Below are 27,624 nucleotides of genomic sequence, written 5' to 3' on the forward strand. Positions count from 1 at the left end.
TTTTTTTCCACAGACCTGCGTACTGTAATGTGGAAGTTGCCCAAGAAGTTAATGACCTCTGGGGTTAGTTGCACATGAATGAGCATATATTATTGGTAATAACAGGTCACAAAGCTGATTCACATTAGGTAGAGCAGCATAAAAGTTCAAGAACCAACAGCTGCTGGGAAGTTTCATTTCGCAATTCACACAACAACGGGAAGAAAATCGTGTTTAAGATACAATTTCAGCCACGGTGAAAACGAATAGTTTTATTCTGGCTAATAACGATGGTGATAATAGCTCGGCAAAAAGGAATGGAAACAAATGGTACAGAACTTGAGAGGAAAAAAAAGTTTACGATAAACCCAGTTTCTGTTTTGGTAACACTACATTTTAACTTACAAGGATGAACTGTTGCACACTGGATCGTTTTCTAAAGGCATCTTCAAGAAATATGTGAAATGCACACTACTCAGCTTCTGTTGAATGTGTGCTGTTGTGAGTAGAGTAATTTTTCTGCTTCGAATAAGGAAATGTCTAACATCACATAACGCACGATAATGAGAAAAGTGTACTGTGAGGAGTAGTAACATGTCTTTTTTGTTTCTTTGTATCTGCCTTAAACCTAGACTAGAAAACGTAATTCAGGGCACACGTCAATACGCACTTATATTTACGCACAAGAACAAACATTTATACAGACACGTATACATATAGATTGTGCCCTTGGTTACAATATGTTTGTAGAACCGCAACGGTAGAAGACCTCTAAAATTGCAAAGTAAAATAACATACAGTGCTCAGTGCGAGTGTGAAATACACTCCGACCGTTATTCCTAAACTGAACAACCATTCATAAGGACGCAACGCCTGACGGAGGCAAGAAAAAACTTGAGGCCTAAGATGGAAGAATACATGAATGAAAGAAACCTTGTACGAGGGACTTATTATTCGTTTCTTGAATGCACTTCATGGAAATCAATAATCTTCAGAGAAAACATTACAACAGACAAATCATTCTTTGTGTGTGAGCTGTCACTTAAGATTATTCAAGAGTGATTTTAGTTCAAATGAAGAAAAAGACATCAGTATAGATATTAATACTGGAGCATCCTGTAACGTGACTTTGTTGCTAGGAAAATGTAAACTTTTTTAAACCTTTGTACTTTATTTCTGAATGCTTCTTTGACATAAGGCATAACCTCAAACAGCTTATAATTACCTTTTTAGTTTACTGACGTGGTAAAATGACAAATTAAATAAGTTTTTGTTTAGGATCTAAGAAGACTTTGATATTACTGTTACAAAAAATGTCTCGCTTTATAAAAGTCTACTACTAAACAGGAATGATTCATCTGCATGCATCACTTGGTATTGCCTAAATTCTAGTCACTAATGGGAGAAACAGAGACACAATTTCAGGTATTAAAATCTTTGTATCTAGAGTTTATGATATAAAACTACTTTGCTAGGTCCATAAAGATTACAGGGAGCGCATGTAGAACGCAAACTGCACCATAAGCTCTATAGTTATGTTCGTATGCGAATACTGGGCAGCATAGTAGATGGGCAGGTTATCATTAGCATCCAGGTTGTTAACAGGACAGTTATAATTAACTAAAGTTTTGACAATGTCCTCATGGCCCCATTTGCAAGCATAAGCTAAGGAATTTCTTCCTTTGTTATCGGAAGCAGATGGCTCAGCGCCTGAACTCAAGAACAAGCGAACAAGCTGATCATGACCGCAAGCAGCAGCAAGCATCAGAGCTGTGATCCCTTCTTCGCCAGGAAGGTTCACATTTGCACCTGCTCCTATCAATTTCTCACATATTCTGTAAGACCTGTCAAATCCTCCACCACTTCGAACATAGTACAAAAGCTCGGCTATCAAGATGTTGGTGTTAAGAACTGAGAATATGTCGTGAGTTCTGTAATAGTCCCAAGGCAAAATTGCTTGCTGCAAGAGAGAAACACCCCTGTCATTAACTGACGATGCATCTGCTCCACTGTCTAATAGTAGTTCTGTGACAGAGTGGCTTCTACTTGTTACTGCAACTTGCAGAGGGGTATTTCCACATCCATTTCTGGCATCTATTGAAGCCCCATACTCTAGTAATGCTAATGCTAACTCAACTCTATCAGCCATTGCTTGGTAGTGGAGGGCAGTGTTACCATCATTGGCAACCAGAGTTGGATCAGCATTATGTTGTAGTAACCGTGAAGTGATTTCTATAGATACAGCACTCATTAGTGCTGAATTGCCAGAACAACTTTGCACATTGACATCAGCGTCATGGTTCAAAAGTATGCTAACAACTTTTTCAGCATCACCATCAACAGCTTTGATTAAAGCTGTTTCACCACGTTCGTCTTTTGCATTGGGATCAGCACCAGCATCCAACAGCCTTTTGACAGTTTCTGCTTCTCTTACAACGGAAGCAGCCATCAAAGGTGTAAAGCCTCTCGTGTTTCGAAAAGTAGGAGAGGCACCATACTGTAAAAGTAAAGTGACACAAGAGAGAGACCTCTGCATACCAATGCCGTTGCTACGACCGGCAGCCCACATTAATGCACTATTTCCATCATTAGCAGAAGTATTCGGATCAGCGCCTCTCCTCAGGAGCACTTGCAAACATTCAATTTGCTTGTAATGGACGGCAGTGAGCAGCGGAGTCTCGCCAAGAGCTCCACGAGCATGGATATCAGCACCCTTGTCAAGGGCTAGGGTAACGAGATCTACATTACCGGATGCTGTCAACAGGGACAGTATTGGTGTACCACGTTGATTTCTAGCGTGTGGAGAGGCTCCATACTGTAGCAGAACCTTCACTATCTCCACCCAACGTTCAGACACAGATGACGATATCAAGTATGTTATTGGCGTGTGTCCACCAGGTAGTGGCAGGTCAGGGTCAATGCCCAAGTCTAGGCAAGTTTTCACGACTTCCACATCACAGGAAACAAGAGCTCTAGCCAGTTCTCCAGCCATGTCACCTCCAGGTCCAGAGAGCTGAAGGTGATTTGGGAGACTAATCTTGATGGCAGTCCGCAGCGGTAACATTCTCAATGATTAAGGAATGAACTACACAGAGTTTTGAGCAGTGCAATGCTGCTGTGGATCAATGCAGACATCAAGTTTTAATTGCTTAACACTCCTTTAGTAATAAGTCATCATTGGTGTAGATACAACAGTCAAAATATTTCAGTTGCAAAACGATAAATACATTCCAGATGTCCAGAAACATCTCTAATCAGATAATCACTATCACTGCGGAGGGAGTCAGTTCTGAACCAAATTTACAGATTCCACTCGCGAACCTCTAGCTTCCATTCTACGCGTTTGTTTTGGATAGATATAAAAAACCCACGCTGCTGCTTTTTAAACGGTAGTGAATAGGGAACACGGCATACGGCACAACAAGAGTGGTGTGAGTGAGTATGAGCATCAAAGTGGCACTGACTCCTTGGCACCGGTGTAGCGCCCAGACCACAAGGCTCTTGGCTCCCAACCAGGTTGCATCTTCTATTTATGTATTCTACAACGTCCCATAAGGGTGAGTGCACGTGTTAGTAGAAGGTAACGAAATTTATGTAATCAAAATGAAGAATCTAACTACAATCAAGTCATGAGGGTGAGTGTACGTGTTAGCAGAAGGTAACGAAACTGTTAACTACTATGTAATCAAAACAAAAAATTTCCACTACGATTGCTAAGACAATATTACATGAAAGGAAAAATAAATGGGAAATATCAAGTGTACATTAAGTTACACTGACTAGAAAATTCCCAAATCATGGAAAATACAGTAATCAGCTGATTAATTAAACAATATCGCTGAAGGAAACTAAATATGGCAGATATGATATTTGAAAGAAGATTAGTCAGATTACAGTCATAAAACTAGTTCAGTAAAATGCGTCTCGTATGCGTTTTTCATATATCCTCAAATGACTGGACTATATTACCAGAAGTTTCGAAGTATAATAATGATGAATGCAATAATCACTATGTACGCAATTTGCGAATAAAGTATTTAGTATTTTTAAATAAATACCAATATATATATATATATATATATATATATATATATATATATATATATATAGATATATATATTCTTACAAATAATGAAAGAATATCCCATTATATATGTAAGAACTAAGACCACAAGAAAATAAAGTATATTCACTCAGCGGTGGGGGCGTCAATAAACTTATGAAAGTGCTTGGTAATGAATTTCTCCTGTTACATTCCAGTGCATTCACTAATACTAAAATCACGTGCATCTTCTGTGACTTATATATACACATATATATATATATGTATATATATAAATATATATATAAATATATATATATATATATATATATATATATATATATATATATATATATATATATATATATATATATATATATATATATATATATATATATACTGTATATATATTACTGTTATCACAGCATTTTACCATACACCCATTTCCGCATACTTTCTTCATTCTTACAGTGCAACCTTTCTAAACCCTCCTTTTCACTGTCTCAAGCCCTAAGTGCCTGAAGTTGCCTCAGTACCCGGTTTGACGGCATAAACTTCATAAATCAATCTATGGGTCTAAATGTGAGTGCGCACTTCTCTCCAAATTTTCATTCTGTGCACCTTCTTCGCTTCAAAAAAAAAAAAAAAAAAAAAAAACACCTGTTCTCCAGATCTAAGTTACTTTTTGGAGAATATATTTTTTTATTCCTAATAAAATTTTTCATTTCATAATGACTAATACTGCGGATATTTGTAATCACGAAACAGTTGTTATAATGACCTACTGCAATCTCTATCAAACTTCAGTGGCTACTTATCAAGACAAGAATCAAATTACTTATAGCGTCCCAATATAAGATATGTATATAAGTATTTGTGGAAGGATATTGCAGTTTGGAGTGTAAAAGGAACCTTAACCTAACCAGGGTCCCATTTGAGCCAGTAAAAAACGATTGTGTACCACTACCAACAGAAGGTATTAAAAAATCGTGAAAAAAAGTTTTTTACATATATCCTGAAAAGTGCCTTAACGCTTACAAGGAGTCATTTGAGAAACATGCTATGCGACAATTTTTAAAAACCAATATATTAACGACTGAAAACAAACACCCTTCAAATTGCGATAACATCCCTATTTACAAGGACGAACGACGATAATTCTAAATTGACTTATACTTTGTAAATTTTGCCTAAGTACCCAAGTAACAGTTTTTTTTTAAAGTTTTAATTTTTAAGATATCAGCAAAAATTTGCAGGTATATATATATATATATATGTTTGTGACTCACATCAGGATCGAACCCAGGTTTTTCAAATGAAAGACTACAGTGCTGCCAACCAGGCCACACAAGTCATAAAAGAAATTAGAACCTGAGTACAAGTGTACCCAAGGAATTACCAAGGCAGGCTAACTGCTTGCATGCCAGCGTGTTTTCCCCAACTTCCCGACTCAGCTGTGATCCAGTTGACAGCATTTCATCCGAATTATCCTTTCTGGATGAATATGATAAAAATATCAACATATAATTGCGTATGGAACAGAAATAGATTTCTGCCGTGCATCAGGATCGAACCCAGGTCTTTCTAATGAACGACCAGAGCGTTACCAACCAAGCCATACATGTCATAAAAGATATGGGAACTTGAGTACATCTGTACCCAAGGAATTACTTGAGCTTGCATAACAGCCTGCTTGGCAGCACTCTGGTCTTTCATTTGAAAGACCTGGGTTCGATCCTGATGTGAGTCAAATTTATTTCTGTTCCACACATAATTGTGTGTTGATATATCTATCATATTCACTCAGAAAGGATAATTCGAATGAAATGCTGTCAGTTGGCTCACTTATATGAGCCGGGAGTTGGGGAAAACACGCTGGTATGCAAGCAGTTATCCTGCCCAGGTTATTCCTTGGGTACAGTTGTACTCAGATTCCTGATTTTTTATGACATTTGTGGCATGGTTGGCTGCGTTCTGGTCTTTCATTTGAAAGACCTGGGTTCGATCCTGATGTGTCAGAAATTTATTTCTGTTCCACACGTAATTGTGTGTTGATATTTCTGATACTGATTATATTATTGCCTTATGTTGTTTTACAAATGTTGTAAGGTTAGAGTAAAAAAAATAATGGCTCCTAACCACACGCCCTAAAAATTCTATTGCTTTTCTCAAAAACAGTTTCCAAAAAATTCCAAAAATAATGTCGCATGTACTCAACAGATCGTAATAAACATTAATAAACATGTCACGGAATATGATAATGGCAATCCTAACAAACCTGTGAATAATGATTAATGATGAAGATAATATTGAAAATGCAAAACTTGAAAAAAGTCAAAATTTCGTAAAAAAATTATATTTCCACACTTAGCTAATAAATATCCATAAACATGTCTTAAGTTAATAACAGTCATAAGTTAATAACAGTCCTAACAAGCTTTAATAATAGTGGTTAGTGACGTAGATAATGGCGATTAATGAACAACAATAATCATTAACAGATAGCAAGGCATGGAAAACATGGATGATGGCAAAACATCCTTTTACTCACCAAAAATTTAAGTTCTTGTTTTTGCAGGGTAGTCAACTGTATGAACCCATAAACAGTCAGGTAGCATCAACAAGGAGCTGGGGGACGCCAGTAAATTTGAAAAGACATCGCTACAATTAATGTTTTTCATGAGCTGACAGGATGACGAGAATACGGCATGGTCTGCTATATGCCCATGACGACACAGATCCCGTAGTCATCATGGAATCTTGGCTGTAGTTGTGGCATTGGGAAGAGACATGTTTTTTCTCTATTCATCTTGTTCTTGTTCAAGGTGAGGGGCACCTGCTCCAACCCGCTTCCCAATCAGCAAGAGCTTTGCGAGCCGCTAACAGGTATTACAGTCAGCCTTCTTCCCAGGACGAAAACTATTATAATAGCGACTGAAAATTTTATCGTAATATTTCAACCTCACCACGCTACATCAGACTGGCTAACTTCCATCTAGTCAAGATATTTTTCTTACAGTGCCCTAATTTTGAGGTGAGACTCTAATATTGCCTGATCGGGGTATGTGTTTATGGGTGTAGCAGCTGGAACAAGATAGCAGAACTTGCATGTGTTCATGGATGATGATATTTTCAAGGACGACCTGGTTATTTAACCTAGTCTTGGCGTTCGTGATCCAAATGTCCTTTATTGTTGTTGCATGAATGGAGAGAAATAGAGTGCCCTGAAAGCAGTCGTTACCTTGCCCTTGAAGGTAACAGTGTGTCCGCTCGTCCTGCTTTCTTTAGACTTAGATAGCTTGCTCTGAAGATCACATTAATTGCGTCATCCCCCAATTTGGGAAAAAAAAAAGTTCTTACATTTGCAGGAGGGACCGACCTTCTCGTCTGGAATAGCTTTCTTGGTAGCAGCCTTCTTGAAAAACCTTAGGGATGGCATTTTTTTTTTTTTTTGTGTTCCTTTTACCAACATTAGCACTGGCTTCAAAACTATTTTTTGTGTTTTTTGGGTCACACACTTACCCACAGGTCCATTCTGGCCTGCTATGGTGACACGTGGGGATGATGGATCATCACATTCGGTATCATTATCACTGTTATAGAGATATACACAATCGTCGTCTGTTGCATCACCATCATCGTAAAAAATCATGTAATTTCTTTCTCTCTTGTCAAATTACCAACCTTCCCTTTACCTTTTCCTTCTTCTCTTTCATGTCACTGCCGCCAACTCTTTAAACTCCCCGAATACGACACTGCCCTGCTCAGTAACAATACTGCCATCAAGATCCAGTACCCGAAAAGGTTCGTCATAATTCACTGTCAATTTCATCTGAACGAAACATCCAAGTTAGCTTTAGCTTCACCATAGGCTATAAACAACTGACCCACAAGAGTTATTCAACCCCGTTTTTTTACAATACCCGGGCGCGGCCAGGTCACAACGCACATTTCCATAGAATCTAAGTTGCATAAACTCATTACACCACTAATATTATCGCTCAATGATCAATAACGCCGACGATAACAATATAAAGTTTTGTTTACGGAGCATTCGCGTGTGTTCAACGAATTCTGAACACTCCCACTGCTGATTGGGTGGCCGGCTTTTCAGGAACGAGGTGCGTAGACTGCTGAATGGCTGAACCACCGCAAGACGTCTCCAATAACATGAACGACAGTCGCTTCTTTTAGCAGAAAAACGCAAGCAGTGTTTTTTTTTTTCATAATGGCACATATAGCATTCTTCAGGTCACATTTATCACGAATGTTTGGGGAGGGATTTTTATTCAAATCTGAATGTCGTTGGAAGTAGCCATAACATTTTCTCGAATAATGGACACTGTTGTAAAGCTGACCAAAGTCGGTTTATAAATTGGCCACGGCATTTATTGATTACACCATACATTTCCAGTGCACAATTACAAATGAGTTAAACTTATATTCTGTGACTAAACACGAAAAAACTAGATTAGACAAAAAAATTTGATGGTTATCACTTCTTTTAGCGTTAGGCTACTCTGCTCGACCCTGTTAGGTTTACAATCCTGTTCTGTTGCTTAAGAAATGAGAGCTGGCCTCTCTCTATTTCTTTAAACGGGTATGCATCTATCTACATATATACTGTATATATATATAGATAGATGCACATATATATACTTATATATACACATGTATATATGAGTATATATATACATAGTATATATATACAGCATATATTTTTTTTCTTCGTTTTAACATGCTTTTTCCCATTTTTATATGGGGTAAGCACAATGCCTTCTTTATGAAGGACTTTGATTTGGCGTTGGGGTAGGCCGTAGCCTTGATCAGCTGCCCAGCCTGACATCGCTTAGACCCCGGAAACTAATGTGTACATGTATCAAATCCCCAGCTTCCTTTCTCCCAGCAGCGAGGAGAACCGGGCGGTTAGGTCGACAGTTCGAGACGTTCTATTTTTAAATGATGTTGGAGTGGCTTATGTAGTATATATATAATATATATATCCAGTATATATATATATGTATATATTATATACATATATACATATGCATATATAAATATATATATGCAATATATATACATATAACATTGACTTAATTCTTTAATAAAGTAAGCCGGAAAGTTTTCGGCTTATGTGTTTATGACTTTACCTATCACAAAGATCTTGGACTAACCTCTCTCTCTCTCTCTCTTTGCTTATTCCATAAGATAAACTGATGTGTCTGAAGAGATCAAAATGCCTTGTCCCATTACATCTTTCTGCAGATGCACAGGCAAGGTGCTGGCTGATCCTACATTTACCCGAAACCTGTGACAATGATAAACTGTGAATTTTGGTACTCTTGTAATGTGCCAATGGGATAACAACAGTGGTTAAGAGAAGACTCGCCTGTGGGTTGTCACTGGGATGTCCTGACAAATGGAACACTTTCCTTACTTCAACCCCTCCTCCAGAGTTTCTTCACAGATCCAGAGACCTTGGGCCTAGATATCAAGTGACGGTTGTTGAACAGTCAATCAATGAACAGCCACCATAATGGGTAAGACTGCAGACAGACTTTTTAATGGCTTCGGCTAGCAGGCTGCTACCGACTCCTGAGAAAGGTGTGTGCTGTTCGTAGACTCATAGTGACAATGCTGTCGACTCCTGAGAAGGTGTGCTGTTCATAGACTCATAGTGGCAATGCTGTTGACTCCTGAGAAGGGAGTGCTGTTTGTAGACCTATAGTGACAATGCTGAAGGCCACAAACAAACAAATGTAGTCCCTATCAACAGTACATGTTATGAGAGAGGCAAGGCAAGAGAATATATGGATTATAAAGAGGATGGATTCAATCTTTGATAATCTTTCATACAGGAGTTAGAAGTTGTAGCAAAAAAATGTCATTATTTACGAGAGAAGACAAAAATCTCAAGAGAAACGTTAGTTGCTCATTAACTGCTCTTGACTGGTAATAATATGTTAGCATCAAATCACAACTGAGTATTCATTAAATCAAATGGATTCTCGTGTGAAACAATGTAACTTTCTTGTAAAAAAAAAAAAATGAGCAAAAACACCGGGTGTTGGATTGCCACCAATGTTCTTTTGGCCACTATATCGTCCCAAAATGTGTTGGTCTTACTTTGTACAATTTCTCATTTTTAGTATACTAATTTGTGTATGTAACAATATTGAGTTAAGTTGCAAAAAAGGGAATGACCACATGAATTGTGAACAAAAACGAGAAAACATTTTATAAAAAACGAGAACTTTCATTCTTTGTAGAAGGAAAAAAATATTTGGTTGAATATTTGTTAATCTTAATTCGCCATTTGTAATTCTCACGATTTGGTTTAAGAAACTGATATACAGAGTTCATTTATGTTACACTTGTCATCGGAGTTAACGATCACCCCATACAGTAACTTTTGTGAGAAATGTTTGTTTATAAGTCTTGCACTCATATCTACATTGTTGCTTTGGTTACAAGTATATGTCAAGTTATTTTTACAAATTACCATGTTTTATTTCGCTTAATTTTTGTTGTCTCATTCAATTTTTTGTGGTACAACTGAATAAAATATTTCTAGAAATACAAGTCCTAATGCTTCTATTTTTCTTATAAACAATAAATAGCAACACTCAGTGGCAATTTCTACAAAGTGTAAGAGTCTAGAGAGATCAGAAAACCATATCGAGGGACACAATAGGATTCACTTCAGAGGGAAAAACTAGTCAATCAAGGTGTGTAGGTCTACTGAAAATATGTGGCCACGACAGATAAGGTAGTTTTGATGATGGGACATGTCAAAAACAACTACTGTTTGTTGAACTGGACTACTTTACAAGATAAATATGCACCCAAATGTTACTTCGAAAATTAATAAGCACCCAACTGTTACTTCGTAAATTAATAAGAAAATACTCCTTCCTTAGCTCTGGAGATAGGTCTATCAAGGCGAGACTTTAATACTCCGACGCCTCAAGAAACGCTGTCCCTTCAACACTTTACATTTATATTACTATTTTTTGTATGTATCCACATGCTATATATAACATTTATATTACTTTTTTGTATGTATCCACATGTTATATATAACATAAGGTATGTGAATGTGTATGTATACACATACATTCACATTTTTCTTGCAGTTATCAAGCTATCATGCTAAGAACGAAATACATACATTAAACTTACTTCCTCCTCACAGTCAGGCCGAAATCCCTTACCAATTAGAGAAGCCTTCGCTTCCATGGTGCAAGAACATGAAATTTGAACGTTGAAAAGAGGAAGATGAAAAACTGGTATCGGATCTACGTCTCAACACTAAGCAGCTTCATACATCAGGAAACTTGATGCAGTGGCATTTTGGGAACCAGCTTTTAGTAGGAAGGAAGGAAGGATAAAGATTTAGGCCAAGGGACAAGTGCTAGGACCCATGAGGTCATTCCACCCTGAAAGGAAAATTTTGAGTAAAGGTGGTTTGAAATGTTATTAAACATTTGTTAGAAGGTGGAAAGTAAGATGGGAGAAATTGAATATGAATGGAGGTATAGTAAAAAGACTGAAAAGGGTTGCAGCTAGGGGCCCCAAGAGACACTGCAAAGGACCTTAAATACCTACAGTGCACCATGTGAGGTGCACCAACAAAACTAAGGCCCTACGGAGCAGGTTTTAGATAACACAGTTCAGATTGCCTTGGCTGGTTGGTTCCAAAGCCCTCACTCCACAAACAATTAGCTCGCTACATTATTTGTGTTAGGTGCCGAGATATTGAACTTGAAGAAAATGGTTTACTACTTTATCTTTAGACTGTTAATCTACTTTATCCAAATAACATTTTTTCTTGAAAACATGCCTGACCAGAATCAGCTTTAACTTCTGACAAGAACAAATTTGGTTCAGGTTTAACGCTTGCAGTTTCCCTGCACATTCAACAATATGTATTCCCTGTTATCCATATTCGTTTTCAAGTGTTGCTATGCATATTCTCATCATAGATATATTCATACTTTCCAAGTACAGAGGTCATCACTGATTTTTATAATTTTTAATTGTGATGCTATAAAATTCTTATTTGGCATGGATTCTCACACCTTTGAACTAGTCAAGCTTCATTATTCAATCAAGCATCGAGATTGCTGGGCAGTCAAGACATTGTAGAGAGATTCCCATAATGGTTTATTACGAAAGCAGGACCACCTGTTATGAACCATAACCTCACTTGAACAATGTTAGGCAATTTCTGATCCTATACCTTCTGAACCAAGTCTGCACTTATTTCACGAGTATTTTAGGTACTTGAAGGGTTTTGGGCTTATGTCTTGAGAACGGACTACTTTATTTCACGAGTATTTTAGGTACTTGAAGGGTTTTGGGCTTATGTCTTGAGAACAGACTGATCAGCAGTCTTTGTTTTTACCCTAATTTCCTTTATGTACACACCTTGTGTCTTCGGTCACCAACCATTTCAATCAACATTACCTTTGATGCTAAACATCCAATGACATCCACCTTTGTTTCTTCCTAAGATTACAATAATTGTCATGGAGTTGAACTTTTTCAAATTTCAGCAACCAAGCCAGTTTGCTAGATCATTTGATACTATCAATGCCACCCAGCTAGATTTGATACCTTCCAAAAATTAAAAACCACTTTTACACATCCTCAAACAACCCAAAGTTGCAAGGTTATTTCATACAAACTTTCATTTATTTAAATATATCTATATTTAAAAAAAATGTTTAAAAATGTTTACTGCAAGTATCTTGGCAAAACAACCTTAGAGCCTCTGTACTCGGCAGTGTAAAGCCTTGTTTTTACAAAGTCAAAATCACGTTCCTTAGTGAATGGATCCAAGGCACCAGAGGCAGAAAATGCAATGAGGAGCGTAGAAACATTATCATATTTGTAAAGGAAAGCTTCTGAGGATGGCCAGGCTGCTGCATCAGTTCTTATCTGTAAACCAAATGTTACAAGTTAATACTAAGGAAAAATTATTTCCCAACATTTCCTAGTCATTCAGGTTAGTTGAACAGTATTGAAGATTCACACGATACTTGCCTCCCTTGAAAACACAAATTCTATACACTTCCACAGGTACAACTTAATGCTACCGAGTGTTTGTACAAATAAGCCCACTTCCCCTGATGGCATCAAGGAGATACTGCTATGGTGAATCTCTTCAATTTGCAGTGTCTGGAAAAATAATTAGGTTAAGTAAACATATCTGAGTTTTGTAGAAATATTTTAAAAGGAAAGCTCTATTCAGTAACATAATTACCTGTAGTGTTTCAATTTTCAAGACACGGTCTTCTATGTAAGCTGTTAGTATTGTAACCTTAGAGCGGCATATGAATTTTCGCTCCCGCTTGGTAACTGCAATCATAGCACCCATACCTTGTATAATCACATCAACATCATCAGCTCCTGGAACTTCCACTTTAGTTACCTGGCATAATTATTGGAAATGGTAGAATATGAACCAAGCCCTTTTTTTAATTTATAAATCAAACTTGTCATACACCACAAAAATTAAAAACTTACCAGCACCATCCGGTTCACAGCTGAATCATGCGTAAAAACTTTTAAGCGACCTGGAGCGTGGGGTGTTGCTTCTTCAACAATTAGCAAGTACGTACGAGACCCAAGATCCATCGAAGCACCCTGGTGGAGGGTGCAAGGGGGTTAATAAATTTTCAGCACCACTTCATTCTGGCAGCCTAAGTTTTAATAGTAAGAGTAAGGGACAAACAAAGAATGAGGTACAATGCTATCAATAAATTTTAGTACTCTTTTATAGAGAAGACATTAGTTCTCAACAGTAGCCAGTTCAGCCTTACACCTCACTGACAGCACTTTCTATGTTTATTCAACCTACTTACAAGGTAAAGGAAATTAACAGTGGTGAAAATCTGATTTAAGTTACACAGGGTTCGAGTTCCTTATTGTATGCTGTACCTCACAAGCATTCAAGACTGGCATACTGCTGCTAGACCATAAAAGAACTACTGAATTCTTACCTTAACAGCCCCTGTTGTCCCAAGATAATTCATGAGACTGAAACCACGTCCAGCATTACCACATATTACAGTTGAACTAGCAGCATGATCAACTACAGCTAAACACAATCTGTCATCAGCAAGTCTGAAACTCTATACAATGAGCATTAGATTCATCTTTGGATTTATGTTGTACCAAGCAAGACTATTGGCATTAATTTCATTTACAATATCCTTCATGACCACTCAATGCATAGGTTTATCAGCATTAACTTCTAATATTCTTAATACATACAACCAAGTCTCTGCAGTGATATATGCCAAAAGCTGTTTCTACTCCCACTTCACCAGCTAACGAATATACGTGGCCAAAGCTGTGCACCTCACCATTTTCCAGAGGTATCTGGAAATTGGCAAAAAAAATTGTTAAAATACATTTACAGATTTTTTAAAGTATATTTTACACCTCTTCATTGCTAATATCTCATCAGACACATCAGTTACTTGTCTGAAGTTCTTTGTTGAGGGGAATCCACTTGGATAAGCAGTCATGTTTCCTTTCCCACAAGTAGCTAGCAAGTTCCGAGAGAGCCCAGCAACTGCTGTAGGTTGTGCTACTGGTATTTTGGTAACTGAAAATTGAGAAAAAAAAAATTTATAAAATGTCCAATAGTCACATGAAAAAGCAGCCCCAGGAAGTTAACTTACAGGCTTGAGGGAAGTTCCTCTCTATCTTGTATGTATAAACCAAATCTGCACGACGGTCCAATCCAGCTAGCATGTCGTACGTATGAGGTGCCAAGAAGTTTACACCAAGACTGTAATTAAAAAAATAAGTGTTTAAACTCTGAGTGGATTTTCAATTTTCAGAGCAAAACAGTACTGACAGTGAATCTCCTTGTCTCTTCACATACAGGAGGTTGAAGTGGCAATTTTCACAGCACAAATGCCAAGGGTCATTAAACCATATCTGAATCACATTACACTAATGACAGCCAACAAGTAGGTGAAAGGCAGCAATTTCAGACTAAGACTACACATTCCGCAAGCAGATATGGAAAACATTATTTGATCACTTAATCCTAACTTGTGAAATAATTTTACCAGTAAAACTTTAAAAATGTTATGCTATTTCTTAAACAGTGGGCTAAGAGGACTGTTATACTAGTGTTTGAAATCTACCATTATTGACACTTCTCTAAATAAAAGTTAAATGCACTGTACATAAGAGTACTTAAACTAAAATACTCACCTAACTGGTATCAGTTTGTGTACAGGGGGCAAATCTATCTCTCTGAAGTACCATAACTCTGTAGCCTTTTCTGAAATTTGAAATAAAATAAAACCACATTTTGGAAACTATTAATTCATTAGTCCCACATTTTTGGAATTTACCGTACTTACTTGGCCAGCGCACAGACAAATTAAGTTAAGCATTAGGAGAGCAGATACCAGTAACAGTAAATTGAGGTTCCAGTCTCAAATTTTCAAATTTCATGTTTAAGGAGAAACTCACACCAAAGTCTGCCCTTAGGACCAGTCTTGGATGCATCTGCTAACATGAAGATTGGCTCCTGCATATATAGTAGCAGAAAGCTTCTACTATAAATGAAGGATTTGCACCTTTGTTTATAGTAGAGTGGAGAAAGGGAGGCTACGAGGTAGTGGTCTTAAATTTTGGGGTGAAAGGTATAAAGCAAGAATATATGATTAAACTAAAGTTATAACTGGAAAGAAAGCATTGTTGAAATATAGCCAAGAAAGTGGCAATGAGGATGATTTTGGAAAAGACACCATTTAGTAATGCGTTTAAAACTCAGAATTGTAAAAATACTTGCATGAAAAAATAAAAAGATTTGAGATGCCAGAAACTTCAGATGTACTGTACATGAAGAGGGAGTAGTACAACACTGTGGCTAGACTGGCTTGATAGATTTGATGTTCATCAGTCTTAAGACACACTGAACTGAGCCATGATTATGAAGGAAAGTTAAACAGGATAAATGAAGAAATAAGGCAACTACAGAAAATGTGTCAATGCAGTAGTGAAACATGGCCTTGTTGATAATTTACTGCACTCACATCACAAACAGGTTGAATACAAGTCAAGGGGTCGTTGACAGCCCCAACCAGTGCCTCATACAATTATCCAAAAGATTTTTTTTACATTTATGATCTTTACTTTCCTTCAACCTCTGGTATGAATGCAAAACCTGCCAATGAGTGTTTAGGACATAAATGAAAAAACTCCATAAATAAAGCAAACTTTTTGAGTGCAAAGGCCTGTAATACTAGGAGACTATACTGAAAATAGTTGGACTCCTTCCAAGAATTCCACGATAAGACAACATTGCAGTGGGAAGGTAAATGAGACCACTTTCTAAGCACCTGGAAATTTGACAATGACACTGAAAATATTAACCGATTGCACTTCAAAACAATTTATGGCTAGGGAATGTTACAGCATTTAGAAAAATAAACTCAACCAGAAAATTATGACATTCACCTAGAATAAATACAGCAGAAAAGCAGCCAAAAAGAGTAAATAGTAGTTTACTCCTTTATGCCCAACTAAAAGATGGGTAAAGGGCTTAAATATTTCACTACCATTGCTCTTACCTGACAGCATATCTCTGGCATCTTGAGCAGCCTTCAATATGAGAGCAAACTGGTCTCCCATATTGTTAACCACGTGGTTTCCAGTTAAACACAGTGCAAGATCAGTTACATTGTAGCCATTTATCAGGTGGTTTGATATTGTGACAGTAGTGAAGGTTGGACTTGTGACAAATGTGACTGCTCCCTCAATGATGTTGGGACGATCGTTTCTCACCTGAATTTTTGGTAGATTTAGAACAATTAAAATTCTTCCAAAGCTGGTATTTAATGCTGGGAAGTATTTACAAGTATATTTTTTTAAGTTCAAATGTCAAAATTATTGAAGTTAATTACCGTCAAGTCCCTCAGTCTGGAAAGTACTATTTCATTAAACTTATCATCCAGAACTGTTATATCTGTGGCTTCTAAGCTCGTCTGTCCACTGAGGGTAATATGGCCAAGAATCTTCTGATCAGTAGATTTCAAGAGTACTCTGCTTCCATTCAAAACCACACCATCGACAGTTCCACCAACCCTGCAAGCCAGTGCATTGTAAATGGGAATGAATTCTCCTAGGAATGTAAATGGCAAATACTTTTTAATAGATTTCTATTAAACTTGAACACTCAGGTCCCTATAACCAAACATTAGTTTAAGACTACTTACTCCAATGTACCAGCTTCAAATCTTAAGCCTCTGAAAGTAGTTGTTCCAGGAATAAAACATCTCCCACTGCTGTCATTGTTAGGTTTAACTGCATTCGTGGCGAGTTCAGATACATCAATGCCCTAAAACAAAGATTTAAATGACAACTCTTAAAAATAAATTATTTTAATTACAAATTTAAGAATAACAGTTAACAACTTTCTAAGAGCCTAGCTCCTGCTAACCTGCACCGTGGCACCATCTTCAACATTTAGATCTCCATGTATTTCTAAGGACTCAAAAGTTTTTCTTCCAGTGATGACTGCTGGCTTATTATATTGTGCAAAATCTGTATCCACTCTCAGATTATTCAAAGTTCCATTGAGGATGACCAAACCTGAAATGTGGTAGTTTAAACAAACACGAAGTTGACTAGGAAAGGTTTAATGCTTCAGGGATTTTCCATGCCAGTCACTCTTTGTCAGTCATTTCAAGGCACAAGTGCACAAGTCACTCAATCACCAAAATGCTTTGACAAATTTAGGTAAAGTTACTGCAATTTTGGGATATAACATCCTTTTGTCATATGTATCATTATGCAGCAGATTTTAATCTTAATACAAGATACATTAAAAAAAAAAAAAGGGTAACTTCTGGCATACATATACAGTATTCTCTCACTTCAACTGAAATGAAAATCATACTTCCTATCAATATTTTGACAAACTGTGTTAATTTTCCAACTTTAGAAAAAGTCAAATTTAAGACTGTTCAGCTGCATCAGCATACCCTAATCAAATTGTCAATGCTCAATCCATGTGTGAAATATTTTGACCACTCTGATGATAATGCTTCTAAAATACGACAAAACTTCTATGCTAGAACGTTCACTGTGGTTGTGGAAAATTTATGGAATATAAATTAAGCAAAGAATAATTTCATAAAGCTTTTGTAAAAATATAGTTCAAACAAGTAATAAAAATGCAAATTAACTACCTAAAAACCCACACAGAAATTACACGAAAATAAACCTATTTACAAAAACAGTTTAAAAACCAATTTAATGGAAACTTAGTCCCATTATAATATGAATACAAATGAATGTCAGAAGATTAAACTGAAAAACCAATTTAGAGTAAGGATAACTGCTTCTGCTGACAGGGTTAAGATTCAAAAGAAAAAAGTTGCAAATTGTACTGACCTATGAAAAAAGGTAAAGTCTGTTACTAAATTTATAGGGCTACAGTACACTGAGTTTGCAGTCTATATAATTCTCAATTTGTATGATGAATGGGGTGTCGTTTCCTAAGTTACAAAACTTGCAATTGCAACATGCATGAAAATGCTTTAACAAAATCTTTTGAATATCTTAAAAACTTAAAACTTATCCACATTTATTACCTCTTGCTTCTAGTTTGGGCAATGAAAGAACTCCAGTTATTTTCTGATCACCATCTTTCAATAGCACCTCTTTCAAAGCGTTCTGAGAATGAAAAATGTTAAGTCAGTCACGTTAAAAGTTCTGTACAACATCAGTGCATTAAATTATGTTATTTGGGGTATTTCCAACGCCCTACAGAAAACTAATATAGAACGACTCCAAACTCACCAGTCCAAGATCATCATCAGAATTGGTTATCGTGTCTGTATTCAGGTTATCTACAGTCAGGTTCTCAATGTAGTACTCTCCAGTTACTGTCTGTTGATCGCATTCTTTCTTCAATAAATTGTCCCACAGCGCTCTTATATCTACTCCATTTAAGAGGCCCTGAAGTTTTAAGGGTATAATTTAGTAGACTGATACCAAACCTTACCACACCTAGCTCATTCACACACAACCCTTGAATACAATATACTTCATGCTTAACAGATTATAGTCATTAGTAATTTTATTACCTCCAAAATCAGGTTTGCATTTGGTACAATCTCAACATCTGAAAAATGGGTAACAGATGGTATGAAGTTTGGGGTATCACTAAGCCAGAAGGTGCTTGCCAAATTAATAACTGACAGATCATTGACCGAGCCAGTGATGTTCACGTTTCCACCGAAGAACACATTACCTGCAGTAAATATTTAATACTAGTAAATAACTTCAACCGATACATCTCTTAGCACTACTTAAGGCTCTTAATACTCAAAACGTTACCTTGTCAACTTGCCTTCGCCATAGAAATAATCACACACTCAACTTAATACTATGAAAATTTAATAAAGTAAAGGATATCTTTAATTTGTTTGAAAGCAATACTATGGATTATTTTAAAATTATAAAAAGAGTTTCTGATCAAACAGTACTACACAATTTTAAATTGTATATCAAATTTCCATGAAATATACATAACACTGCGTGTAACTCACCATCTACTGTCAACTCCTGTATATTTATGTCTTGGCCACTTGTAACTTTCGAGTTACAGAGACCTCCAACATCTATTGAAACTGGGTTGTCATCACGATTATTTTTTACCAAGAAATAACCATCTACATTAAATTGGCCAGAATAACCAATTTTGCTCCAGAAGGTTTTTATACCAGTCACCTTAAAGTAAGAAAAACTTTTATTGTTGCCTTTACCACACAATGTTTTGTGGCAGTAAAATCCAAGCTTCCACACTCTAGGTCCACTTTCTAAACAGTACAAACTTTCTCAATGTAATTTTCTATTGTTAGCAATTTGTTTTGTCTACATACAAATATTCTCAGCAAATAAAATTTGCTAAAGTTACACTATAAAGGAAACCAGCTAACAAAGGTAATCTACCAAGATTTATCATACACTATAATAATCACTTTACAATGGCTACCACCACTAGACTGAATCCAAGCAGTTTCCATAGAAATCACTTTTAGAGATTAAAATTGCATTACAAAATCCCTCTTTCCAAAGCAGAGGTGCTCCATGATTAAGAGTATGCCAAAATCAAAAACACCTTCAATTTCATGAAGATAGGTCATTTTGACCTGACTAAAAAGGGAAGCTATGGAAATCTAAGATTAACCAAATTAAGACTACTTCCATGGTTATGTTAAAAGTTTAATAAAAATATATTAAGAAAAACATACTAAACTAATAAAAATAGTACTATATTTCTGATGTACATAAAACTTCAGGGATACAGTACTTACCAACTGATTTAAACCACTGCACAACAATGCTTGATTGCAAAGTTTGATACAATATTTTATTTGATGAAAAAACTTAAGGCATACCTACCACCTGATTCACTCCATTAGACAACAATGCTTCATCGCGAAGTTTGATACCTTGAATTTTCCCATCCAAGCTCACTGGGCTTGTGGATATTACCTCATCTGCAAATCAAAAAATAAAGTAAAAAAATCTAAAATGAAATTTCAAGAATTTCAGTGTAGACTATTTAAAGACAAAAATGTTATATTTACCAAATGTTACTCCCCCTAGAGTTGTAGGTTCATCAATTTTAGCAGTGTTCTTCAAGAGAAAGTCAAGGTCAACTCCTTTTATAAACCTTCCACCAAATGCTACAGCCCCTGAATTTAAGTTGAAGAATGAGTTACGGCCTGTTAATGTTTGTGTACCAGTTTTCGTTAGCCATCCAGAACCATAGTCTGCAGCAGATACACCATCAAAGTTACCTGTAAGAATCCCAGTAAATTAGTGAGGTATTATTATTGATAAGAGATCACCACCATTTCCTTTTAGTGCCACTATCTATGGCAAACGAACTAAAACCTACCATTGAACGTCAAATCCCTTACAGTAACAGGGCCAGTGAAAGTCAGTGATCCATTTATGCTTGCTGGTCTATCTTTGTAAACAACTCTTCTAAGCAAGCTAGCAAGATTAGTTCCAGAAACACTTTCTGCTACTACGACATTCAGCTGCCTTCCTACCAGGTTTTGCACAGATGTTGCTGTCAAAATATTAATATGAAAAGTTAATGTGAATACAGATGTGCAAGTTTCATACATTTTTAAATATTCTGAAAGTGCATTTGACCACAAATATTTTCCAATGTCTCAGAAACAGAGGGTTATGTAAACCTTGTTGTCCTAAATTAAAACTTTTTGTCAAGTGATTCGAGTATTAAATACAGTATACTGTACCACTGAATACAGTAACATTTACGAAATAATACATTCACAAATTTATTTTCTAAGCTCAAGACTTGCTAGACTGACTTACACCATCCATATACCACCTCCAGAGACCTAAAACGATAACTACAGTAAATACCTGTGTTGAAATTACTTTGGCTATGGTTTTATTTGATTTTATGAAATTAAGGTTGTCAAAGCCATGTGATGGGGGATTTTTGGCTATTCAGTGAAAAATAGTTGGTGTGGTTGGCCAGCAAGATAGAACCAGAAAATAAAGGAAATGAAGTAAAAATCTAAAGGTAGAATAGAGATAAAACCTTATATTCCTTTCCACATCAGTAGTACTGTACTTTTGATCTTTGATAGCTATTACCAAAGTAATTTCATTAGTGACCTAGTGCACTCATTACTTACCAGTCTTCCTTAGAGAGTCTGTGAAGAACAAGTCATTAATTACCACTCCATCCACTTTACCAAACTGACCCATATCCACTGCACCAGCTTTGGCACCAGATAATACTTTTAGAGTAGTGAAGGTCTTCTCTCCTGCAACAGATACTTTTAATCATTCCCAGAAAATTTTTCCAGCCTATTAACTTTAATCATTCATTGTTCACAAGATCCCAGTTATTATGTCCCAAATAATCAGAGGAGTACAGATTTTCTAACAAAAACCTACCCATTAGGACTGTACATAAAAAGCAACAAGAGCCTATCCCTTCTATAAAATTAACACTTCACATTCATCTAACAAGAGCACAGCCCTTCAACACAAAAAAATTTCCAAAGATATTAATTACATAAAGCCATACATTCACCCAGTATCCTACTTCTCGCATTTCCTCGCTTGCTCCCCTCCCTCCACCTTCAATATTCTCTCCCTTATCTCAATTCTTGGTGCTTTCCACGTAGCTTTTTACACAATCCCTTGTAACAGTTAATTTCCATACACTGTTGGAATGTTTTAACACATAGGCAAAATGAAGTTAAAGAGAAGTGTTTACCATTTCTGAACCATCGTTATTTAATCTACCCTTTGAACAAATTGCAAATAGTAGCACAACCCTGAACATATTTTGTGAATGGTAGACCTGGCAGCTCAGCCTAATTTCTATATGTAAATGCTATTACACGCTAATGGCAGCTCATTGCCATGTTTATATAAATCCAACATTAAAATTCGTTTTGCTTGGCAGTACTATCTGGGGAGCTGTCCAAAGCAATCTTTGAAAGCCATGTAGAAGTAGTGTAGCTGTAGGTAACTGTCACGTTTCTATATATCGAAAACTAAAATGTTTGCTAGCAATCTTTGAAAGCCATGCCCAAGTAATGTAGCTGTAGGTAACTGCCAGGTTTCTATAAATCAAAAACTATAATGTGCACTATGTGAAAAAATTGTAAGAGTAGCTATGCTATCCAACTGTATCAAGAGTGATTATTCATCAAAAGTTCAGATACAAGTACTGTACAGTACTTCAACCTAACAGCATAAGCTTGAATTGGCAATTACTGAAAATCCTTCAAGTTCACTGCTACAAGATAATGGTTTGTACTGAAATTCTGTAAGAAAATAATGCGAGGTCAAAACTACCATTTTCATAAGTACTGCAAAGTGCAAACCATGATTCAAAATTCTTAAATTTAAGGAGAGTAAGATTAACTGATGCACCTTTAGACATCGTTTTTTATCCCTTTTTCTATTTATGGGAAGATAAAGGAGCAGGATTATAACCACTACCAAATTATCTCATTCACAGCATGAATCAAGTCTACCCATCTGATTCAGGTTCATGCTGCAAAAGAATGGGAGCAGGTGGTTAGCTCTGAGTGTAGTTCCTTTTGTGATAAAACTAATCATGGATAATTATTATTCCCTTCCAGATAGAATGAAAGAATAGGCTATGGTAAAGAACAATCAACACTAATACCTTTCACATAAAATTTACACTTTTGATGCAGGCATCGATGCTACTTTTAACTTTAAGTTAAAAATTAAATACGCTACCTGTTATAACTGCATTGCTGTTCACCGTTACAACATTCTTCAAGTTGACACCACCAACTACTACATCACCAGATACAGAGAGATCAAGGAACTCGGGAGAATGTAAAGTAACATCTCCGGTGATGGTTTGGGTTCCATCTAACAAAATCAGTTGGGACACCAAGGAGCTTAAATCGTAACCGTTCACTGTACCAGCTTCTATGTCACTCTTTGTCACCTAGAAGAGAAGAGTTAAATCCAGATTAAAACTAGCTTCAGGCTGAAACATTATCTGATCCCCATTCTCACCATAGTTCTCCAAGTAGTTAACAGTCCCTGACATTTGAAATTACCAATGATGTGCTCAAGTGGAGAATTTTGAGTTTCATTATGTGGAAGACAGGAGGAACGAGAAACTAGTATGTAGGGAGAGTGTATAGATTGCAGGGCAAGACTGGACATGGGTTGTACCGAGATGCAGTGGTAGGCTATTCTTTGTTTAATGAGGAATGGAATGAGTACAATGATTCAAGGAGTTATTAAGTGTTAAAAAGTAATGAGAATGGAATGAGTACAAGTGGACAGGACAAACAGGAAATTTTTCTTCTCTACAAAGCCAAAACAACATTTCCGTCTGTTTCTCCCCAAGCATTGTTGTCTTAGGATAAAATCCCACTACTTGCATTGCCATAAGCATTCTATCATGTACTAATGCCAATCAAACTGTGGATGTTTCTGTTGTAGAAGACAGAAATTTCACATTTATTATGCTATTGATTGTAGATAATCTATCTTGAATCTCATGCAATTGGACATATGTGCCAGATGATATCACCATATGTTAATCATGTCTCTTGATACTCGATCTGATAAACAGATATCTGAACCTTTTATGTCCGTTTACCCTGTGTGGAAGCGAAGGACAAAGTGTTATCTCATTAGGAACAACCTGTTTTGCCATGTGGTAAAATAAGACCAGCGACCAGATGGCGACCGCCTGATAGAGGGAATATTGTACAGAGGTAGAACCACGACCCTGGATGTCCTCCGAAACCTGAAGTTAGCCCCAGTCGTACTGGCAAGGCGACCATAGACCAGCCGTCATCCTTCAGCCTGCTGCTCTCGACAAAAGGATCGGCGCGTCATCCTTCAGCCTGGAGGCCACCGAAGGATCTCAGCGTCACCCTTCAACCGTCCCGTCCTCCTCGAACAAGTGCTGGCAGGTGCCGCCTGTTCAATTCGACCAATACAATTGCCATCGGGGCAATTTCATCTGCCCTAAGCATGGGGAAGAAACCGAGTCTCTGGCAATCAGGCGTTACCCCACCGTCTTGATTGTGGCTGTCTCTTGAAACAGGTGATGACCAGTGACATCGCCGGTTGACGGACAAACAGGGCTGGTTTTCTTTTCTCTAGGGCGCGATTTCAACCATACAATATTTCCGTTTCTCCCTAAAAATGGATTGGGTACAATCACCACTACTTGCATTGCCGGCTTGCAAGCATTCTAACCCCAGACAGGGTCTTTTCTGTTTGTGAAAGGCGTAAAAGGTCTCTCATTTCATTTATTGTGATTGCATTGCCTTCAGCAATTGGCCATATCTTAGAATTTCTGGATGCCCTGTTTCACACCATATGTTAATCATGTCCTTGATACTCAGCTTCAAACAAGATGTCAACCGTTTTCTCGGCTGACCCCCGCTCTCCGTCAATAACATCTTCATTCTGTACATTTATCTCAGTAAGAACAATAAACCAGTTAACACCAGCCAAATGTGCTCATAACTCAGTCCTTACAAGACGTGCCAGTGATATAAGATTGTTCATTATACGTGTGGAAGAAAGGACAAAGTGTCATTTATGTTCTGCATGTGGTAAATAAGACAAAGGAACTATTGAGGAATGTACAGAGTGGAACCAGTCAGATGTTCACAAGTGTGTATAAAGATACTCTATTATGGAGGGAGACTGCAGGTCTACAGCAAGTCTGCAACATAAATACCTTGTATTTAATATCTCTTTTATTATGCGACAGTGTCCAGTGAACCCAAGCTGGTCTAGTGGCAGTAAAATGGAAGATAACAGACAGGATTGATACCTTCAGTCACCTTATGGAGGAATTCCCCTTCCAAACAACAACCTCTCCTCCCCCCTCTCCGTCTTCCATACACTAACAATAGTCTTCAATAAAGGTAAGAGTGATGTTAAATTGTTCATTTACCCATTTCATTAGTCATTTATTTCTCACTGCTTTATGTAAAACTATTTTATTCTCTAAAATGTATTTAATATTTTTGGGTGTCTGGAACCGATTAAATGAATCAACATTACTTGGCTCAACATTATTTCTAATGGGAATTACTTTCATTTTTGTACAATTCGGACTTATCAAGAACATTATAACCAATGTTTTACAAAAAGTTATGGTGCTAAAGAACATGAGGGACTGGAGATTTGTAGTTGCTAAAAGTACTGAGGTGCGTGGTATAGTAGGTGTTGTGAGTATGAATGAGTTTGACATGCTAGATAGTGACAGTGAGCAGTATGATGTGGTGTTAGGTTACCAGTTTATGAGAGAAAATAGGAAAGTGGTACACCCAAGGGAGGATATAATAGAAATGAAGGGGGAGAGAAGTGCTTGAGTGAAGGGGGAGAGAGGTGCTCGAGTGAAGTGGTAATGGAGATTGTTGTGCGAGAGTGAAGATAAGTGGGGCAGAGGTATATGCTGTTGATGTGGGAACTCAAGGGAGGAAGGCAAGATGGCAACCATACAGGAGAATCAGCACAAATCATGAGTATGTGTGTGTGTGTTTAATGGAGATAAAGCCAATTACAATTTAAGACTAATCTTGCATGTATATGATGGGATAATGAATAGTGCACAAAGGTTATTTCCATGAAAGCCAGGAGGTGGGGCTTCATAAATCAACCAACAACTTTTCCTGATCAGACCAAAATAAGCACAATCTGAATAATCTTGGAACAACAAAACTCACAAGATAAGTACTTTGATACTTTGATGCCAGAAAAGCACAAAATGAGAAAAAGGGGTTAGATGATAAAAGTTGAGAACCATGTTGTGAAAGATGGCTTTTAAATTGAAAGCTTCACGGAGGAATTCTGGCTTAGCTGCTGGCTTTGGCAGCCCATCAGCGTGACCCCCACAGTCATGAGATACGCCAATAGAGGCAGCCGTCACCAGTTTTTCATCGACATGTTTTGTCAACTGTCACTAGTTTCTAGTCTTCATCCAATATCAGAACAGGAGTTTGGAGTGAGACCTATGCATTTCTTTTACCTTACAGGGTAGCCATGGATGCACAAAATTTGTTATACATACCTTTGAAAAACACTGGGCTGAAGCAGGAGTTTAGAGCATTAAGAATGTAGCTGTAACATGGATTAAACAGTGAGCTAGACTAGCAAATTATGTCCCTTTAGCAGAGCACAGACTAATGGTGGGTACACATGGCCTGCACCTGTCCATATAGCAGGTACATACAATGGAATGGAATATAGATTTTAGGCCAAGGGCCTAATGCTGGGACCTATGAGATCATTCAGCACTGAAAGGGAAAGGTTACAAATGTGTAACAGGAGGAAAACCTTGCAGTTGCACAATGAAAATTGTCAGGAGAGGGAGGAAAGCAAGACGAAATAAAGAGAATGGAGGTACTGTACGAGTAAAAGGAATGAAAGGGGTTGCAGCTAGGGGTCGAAGGGATGCTGCAAAGAACCTTAAGTAATGCCTACAGAAAATCTGTAGCGTTTGAGTAGCAGGATGAAGGCCTGTCTAGGCTCACTAAACCATGGAAGAGAGATTCAAGACCCAAATCTAATTAGAGCTCAGGCAAATAAAGTACTGAAGAAAGAGCGAGGGAACTAATTTCATGTTAACCCCGAGAATGAAGTCTGCTTTTTCATGAGAATTTCGACAGCGAAGATTTCATCCCTTTTGAGCTCTTCTACTGTCTCTTAGCCTTTATCCATAACCCATTTTGAATGTTCCTCAGTTTCTTTACTATAGCAAAATATGTTCAAGCCTCATGAAATTGACCATAAGATTTGTTTAATGGTGGCTGTAACTAACAAACCTTCATGAGAACCTAGCTCTAGTTCAACTTGTTGCCTAGTTTAGGCAGCAGTGCTTGACTTACAAGCTCACAATGAACTTTGTAATCTTGATTGCACACTTGGAAATGAAAGACTAAAGGTAAGTTTGAAGTGCTCTGCATCTTGCCAAAAGTTTATGTGCAACAATTTTGCCTTTTTACCAAATCATGCAAATTCTATCCTAGAAACAGACC

At 37.1% G+C, this 27,624-nt stretch overlaps 2 protein-coding genes across 3 annotated transcripts in view; both read right to left on the bottom strand.

Annotated features, from left to right (window-relative positions):
- Positions 1-493: 493 nt before the first annotated feature.
- On the bottom strand, positions 494-3,701 carry LOC136832223 (putative ankyrin repeat protein RF_0381). Its single transcript, XM_067093052.1, has one exon. It carries the CDS (start codon positions 3,041-3,043, stop codon positions 1,466-1,468), a length of 1,578 nt encoding a protein of 525 aa, XP_066949153.1. The 5' UTR covers positions 3,044-3,701; the 3' UTR covers positions 494-1,465.
- Positions 3,702-12,711: 9,010 nt separating this feature from the next.
- The window catches only part of LOC136832224 (uncharacterized), a 34,359-nt gene continuing 19,446 nt past the window's right edge, over positions 12,712-27,624 (bottom strand). For both annotated transcript variants that reach the window (XM_067093053.1, XM_067093054.1), the window contains exons 24-45: positions 23,339-23,555; positions 21,748-21,879; positions 20,970-21,146; positions 20,656-20,868; positions 20,468-20,565; positions 19,612-19,792; positions 19,147-19,313; positions 18,860-19,018; positions 18,652-18,733; positions 17,496-17,647; positions 17,272-17,393; positions 16,960-17,140; positions 16,627-16,840; positions 15,260-15,329; positions 14,716-14,825; positions 14,512-14,639; positions 14,303-14,410; positions 14,029-14,160; positions 13,553-13,672; positions 13,290-13,457; positions 13,070-13,204; positions 12,712-12,964 (exon numbers count right to left, since the gene is read on the bottom strand). In XM_067093053.1, the coding sequence (XP_066949154.1) occupies positions 12,761-12,964; positions 13,070-13,204; positions 13,290-13,457; positions 13,553-13,672; positions 14,029-14,160; positions 14,303-14,410; positions 14,512-14,639; positions 14,716-14,825; positions 15,260-15,329; positions 16,627-16,840; positions 16,960-17,140; positions 17,272-17,393; positions 17,496-17,647; positions 18,652-18,733; positions 18,860-19,018; positions 19,147-19,313; positions 19,612-19,792; positions 20,468-20,565; positions 20,656-20,868; positions 20,970-21,146; positions 21,748-21,879; positions 23,339-23,555 (3,270 nt within the window). In that variant the 3' untranslated portion in view covers positions 12,712-12,760. The remainder of the gene's footprint in view (positions 12,965-13,069; positions 13,205-13,289; positions 13,458-13,552; positions 13,673-14,028; positions 14,161-14,302; positions 14,411-14,511; positions 14,640-14,715; positions 14,826-15,259; positions 15,330-16,626; positions 16,841-16,959; positions 17,141-17,271; positions 17,394-17,495; positions 17,648-18,651; positions 18,734-18,859; positions 19,019-19,146; positions 19,314-19,611; positions 19,793-20,467; positions 20,566-20,655; positions 20,869-20,969; positions 21,147-21,747; positions 21,880-23,338; positions 23,556-27,624) is intronic.

Source organism: Macrobrachium rosenbergii, chromosome 49, assembly GCF_040412425.1.
Source record: "Macrobrachium rosenbergii isolate ZJJX-2024 chromosome 49, ASM4041242v1, whole genome shotgun sequence".
Taxonomy (NCBI): Eukaryota; Metazoa; Arthropoda; class Malacostraca; order Decapoda; family Palaemonidae; genus Macrobrachium; species Macrobrachium rosenbergii.

Coding starts and splice junctions, on each gene's coding strand:
- LOC136832223 (XM_067093052.1), bottom strand. CDS start 3,043: ATGTTACCGCTGCGGACTGCCATCAAGATTAGTCTCCCAAATCACCTT.